The following is a 4,753-nucleotide window of genomic DNA, read 5'->3' on the forward strand; positions in this document are numbered from 1 at the left end:
TGCTAGATTTTTTTTTCTGCCATTCTAGCTTTGTGCTGATTCAGCAAACTGCATCAGCTCAACGCAAAATCAAATGACTATTGCAAAACGTCATTGCAAGCATGCAGGATGCAGCCAAGGTGCTGCAGCTTCCTGACTGAAGAGCAGGGGAGGTGAAAACAGAAAGGTCTTGCATTTATGAAAATATCTAAAACATACAATTTAATACATGGTTTAACATGATGGGACATACATTCAGTTGCTGTGCTTATGGAAGGACATTCTTTCTGAGTTATATCACCAAAATATCCATGTTGTTCATTTCACTTAAGTTCTTTGTGACAAATAGCATTGTTTATTTTTTGCTTTTTCAGAAGACTACCAAAGTGTTTACTATTTAGATAAGTAGCAGTTGTGTTTGTTTTTAGTGTAAAAACATACAAATATTCCCGATGACTCTTTCCTCTTGCGTATTTATTACTTTTGAACATACTCTAACATGAAGAGATGGCTAACTTAGAGAAGATTAGCTATTGGAAATTCTACAGTCTGGCTAGTTCCTCCTAAAAAAAAAAAGTTAAAAAATCCATTATGTACCATTTTTTAAAAGAAAATCAACAGGGTTATATTAAGAAAATGTGGATGTAGATGGGACAGGGAAAGCTCTGCAGAGAATACCTTCCACAGTAGAGATAACCCAAGGACTTTAGTTCAAACAAGGTCAAATAATAATATGTCTTTCATTCAGCTACTTTTGATTACTGTTAGCATGTGAAATTAAACTTAGAATAGTACAATGCAGAATAAATGTAGCATTGACTTTATATGCATGGTGTGAAGGTTAGTCACATGCAGTACTCTTGGTTTGACACTTCAGAGGCTGTAGAGCTTAGCAAGTGCTTGACTAGATGGCTTTTCATTTGTGGATGTTTTGCTCTCAAAAATCTCTTTGTTTCAAGTGATAGTTTAAGTCGTTCTAAAGAAAACGTTAACTGGAGTAAATGCATTCTGGTTAAAAAAAAAACAACAAACGATCTACAACTCACAGGTGTCAACTGAACAATTAGTATGTACTGAAACTCGTTTTCCCCCTATTCATCTAAGAGCCATGCAGTTTTCAAAATTATTGTGCAGTGAGTATTGTACTTAAAAGCATTGAGAAAAACATTTAACCTGAAATAAAAATACCACTCAAAATAACTTTTTGTCATATACTTTTATTTACCTTGAACAGAAAAGTTTGCAAACCATCAGCTACTGAGAATGGGGAAAAAAACCTAGCATGTAACAGAGGCGGCTTTGGTTATAAGTGCCATTTCTACAGCAGAGTTAAGCTATTGTAAACCAAACATCTTGTAGTAAGGTAAAAATCTCCAGCAAAAGTTTTCTTTTTTTAAGAATTTAACAGCAACACTGAAAACATTTACATATAAACAACAGAGAAATATTTTCTAAACTTTTAACAGCCACTTGCTACAACCCAGAAGTGGTTAGTTCACATATCTATACAAACAAGCACTAAAACTTTTGTGAACTAACCACTTGTCCACAGGACCTGCCTAGACAGTTTATCATCAATACGAAAGTTTTATATAAATAAGTCAATTAAACTCCACAGAGACTAAAAGAAACAATAAAAAAATCCAACTGTAAATAAATCTGTACATTATGGTCAGTCTCATTCTTGAGCAACTTTTAAAGTGTCTCTTTATAAAATGATGGCAAGGGGCAGTGTTAGCTGGAATGGAAACTTGAAGACTCCGACTCTGTAGAAACAGAAGAATGTCCCCCACGTTTGCTTTTTGACAGAATCTTGAGGCTTGATCCTCTGCTAACTGATGTCAAGGCGTTTTGTGCTGATGTCTTGAATTTGGCACCCAGGAAGGCATAGAGAATTGGATTCAGGCAGCAATGGAAGAATGCTAGGGCTTCTGTGATGGAGATCCATTTATGCACGATCGTCTCCAAGCTGCAGCGATGTCTGATGACTCCAAGCAAGATGAATGTATCTATGCTGATGCCAATGTAATACGGCAGCCAGCAGGCAAAGAAGGCGAGGATGAGGATGACTGTTGTCTTCAAGGCTTTGCGCTTCTGGTGGCCTTTTGAATGTGACAGCTTAGATATGATAATACAGTAGCACGTCAGGATTATCAGACCAGGCAAGACAAGTCCTACCAAGATATGCTGAAATCTGAACGAAATCAGCCAGTTTTCATGAGGGTACATGCGATCACATAGATACTTTCCTTCTACTTCACTAGTACTGGCAAAAATTATATCAGGCACTGTCAAAAGCACAGCGGGTAACCACACGCCTACATACACCACCTTCTCAGCCAACAGCTTTCGTGGGCGCTGGCTGTTGGTGGCATGGACTATTGCCAGGTAACGATCTAAACTTATAAAGGCCAAAATCAAGACACTGCTATAGAGGTTGACTGTGTAAATGACGTGAACTGCCTTACACAGAACATTCCCAAAGTACCAGCTTATCGCCGCATCCACAGACCAGAACGGCAAGGTGATGACGAAAAGGAGGTCAGCCACAGAGAGGTGCAGCCTGTATTTATCAGTCATGCTTCTCTGCTTCTTCTGGTAGCCCATAACAACAATAACCAATCCATTCCCGATTATTCCCGTTAGGAAGATGATGGAGTAGATAGTCGGCAAGAAGATCCGGTTGAAATCAGCGTTTTCATGCTGGAAGCATGGCTCTCCATAGTCTCCGTAGTCACCTGAGCCAATCTCATCCGTGCCATTATCAGAAAATTCAATGATTAACCCGGAGGACAGCTGAAAAAAAAGTAAAATAAAATTAGATGTTAGCACTTTTAGGAAGGCTCACTCTATGTAACAGGCTATATGACTTGTTAGGACACTAAGCAGTCTCTATCACCACAAAGAGGCAAACTTTTTGAAAACCACATAAATGCTATTTATATACCTAATGTATATATATGTACGATGTATATAAAGCGTTCAGCAAATAGGAGCTAGTCAAGAAAAAACTTGCTTTGTCCTTCTCTGAGGGGTAGGATCCTGTAACTGAGGACGGGATGGAAGGGACAGGGCTCGCTAAGGGCCGCCTGTGAGCCAGCCTCCCCTCAGGACACCTCAGCGCTAACTGCACGCCTACCGCCAACGGGAGCGAGCAGCCGCAACGCAGTTACACCGGGACGGTCCCCCTGAGCCCCGCCAAGGGGACGGGGCGGAGGAGGAGCGGAGCGGGTACCGGGGTGGCGGTGCACAGGGGACAAGCGGCAGCCGGGGCTGCCCGCGGGGGGCGCGCAGGGACGGGAGGGGCTCCCCCCGGGCGCCGCGCCGCGGGGGGCGGCCGGCCTGAGGCGAGCGGTGGAAAAAGGAAGCGAAATTCTGGCGAGGGCACGAAAAGCGCGCCCGGAAACCACCAACGGCTCGGGGCACGGCGCGGAGGGGCGGCTGAGGGGCGGCGGGGCGGCTGCCACCCGGCCCCTCACAGCCCCGTCGGGGGGCGGCAGGCGGCGAAGCCCGGGGGCACCCAGCGCTAAGGGGGCACCACCCGAAGCCGGAGCCCTCAGGGAAGATGCCGGGACCCCTCACGGAGCCCCAGGGCACCGCGGACAGCGGGGCCGACCCTCCCCGGCTTCGCGTCGCCCCCTTGGTCCCGCAGAGCGCGAAGCGGGGAGAGAGCACCCCCCGTCCCGCTGGGCGATGCCCCCCGTCACTTACATCCAGGCTGTCGAGGCTGGTGTCCATGCTCCGAGCCATGCCGAGCTCTCCTCTGGCAGCCGCCCCGGCGGGACGAGGCCCTTTATCAGTTCCCCGCCGCCCCCCCCCCGCCCCGGGGGCAGCCCCCGCCTGGCTCCTCCCCGACGGGTGGCACCGGGGCCCGGCCTCGGGCCGCCCTTTGTCCGCATGGTGGCGGCTGGCGGGGCGCTGAGCCCTCCGGGGGGGTCTGTCCGCCGCGGGGAGAGTCCCCCCGGGGGTCCCGGGCAGCCGGGGTGAGGCCGCTGAGGGAGGAGGACGAGGAGGAGGAGGAGGAGGAGGAGGAAAGAGCGGTCCCCGAGTGCCCTGGTGACGAGGGGCTGGCTGCTGCCGTCCCTGCTGGCAGAGAGGGGCAGGGGGTGAGGGCACGGTCCCAGCTCCGAGGGTCCCCCCGCAGCCCCTCGCATCCCGGGGTTGGGGTCGGGAGGCCGGGGAGGAGCTGCAGGTGCCGAGCATCTCGGGGCTCGGGGGGGGCAAAAGCTGCGGGGCGCTGCGGGCGGTGTGAGCGGTCAGGAGACAATAGGGTGAAGTGGAACAATAGGAAATGGGAAGAGAATAAAACGAGCCGCCAACTTCATCTCACATCGTGGATTTGCATGCTTAGTGTCTCGTCATCTAAAAATAGTGAACACCAGTTTCTTTATTTTTCTTTATTTGCCCACTCGTATCAGGAACTGCTCGTTTTTCTCTCCAGCCTCAGGGCGAGGAAATCACCTTTTTTAATGTGAGCTGTTTCCAGTACTTGGATGGTCTAAAACAAAAGAGAAAAAACTAAAATTGTGGATATAGGATAAAAATAGCAGTCATAAAACAGGTTTGCAAGGGAAAACTAGCCCGAATAAAAATAAAAGAGAATCATGAATTCCCTTTACAGGTATCTCTAGGGACTCAGTGCTGTTGATACTCACGCAGGTAAACTAATTTGCAGAAATGTTTTCACTGGTTTTGATGAGAGTACTTTTCTTTTTTTCCCATGATTTCACAACTCACATCATAGTGAGTAATTATATTGGGAATAATTGATTCA

General features: G+C 47.6%; 1 protein-coding gene across 1 annotated transcript; it reads right to left on the minus strand.

Moving 5' to 3' along the window:
* Positions 1–1,180: 1,180 nt before the first annotated feature.
* On the minus strand, positions 1,181–3,826 carry CXCR4 (C-X-C motif chemokine receptor 4). The gene is made up of 2 exons (XM_080600760.1): positions 3,691–3,826; positions 1,181–2,775 (listed from the first exon to the last, which is right to left on the minus strand). The coding sequence occupies exons 1-2, from the start codon at positions 3,727–3,729 to the stop codon at positions 1,714–1,716; spliced, it is 1,101 nt and encodes a 366-aa protein (XP_080456886.1). The 5' UTR covers positions 3,730–3,826; the 3' UTR covers positions 1,181–1,713.
* Positions 3,827–4,753: the final 927 nt, after the last annotated feature.

This window comes from Anser brachyrhynchus, assembly GCF_964034855.1.
Source record: "Anser brachyrhynchus genome assembly, chromosome: 7".
Classification (NCBI taxonomy): domain Eukaryota; kingdom Metazoa; phylum Chordata; class Aves; order Anseriformes; family Anatidae; genus Anser; species Anser brachyrhynchus.

Bases quoted from the DNA above. Each gene is read 5' to 3' on its own strand.
- CXCR4 (XM_080600760.1), bottom strand. From the start codon at position 3,729: ATGGCTCGGAGCATGGACACCAGCCTCGACAGCCTGGAT. The intron at 2,776-3,690 runs GTAAGTGACGGG...CTTTTTTTTCAG, and splicing joins CCAGCCTCGACAGCCTGGAT to CTGTCCTCCGGGTTAATCAT.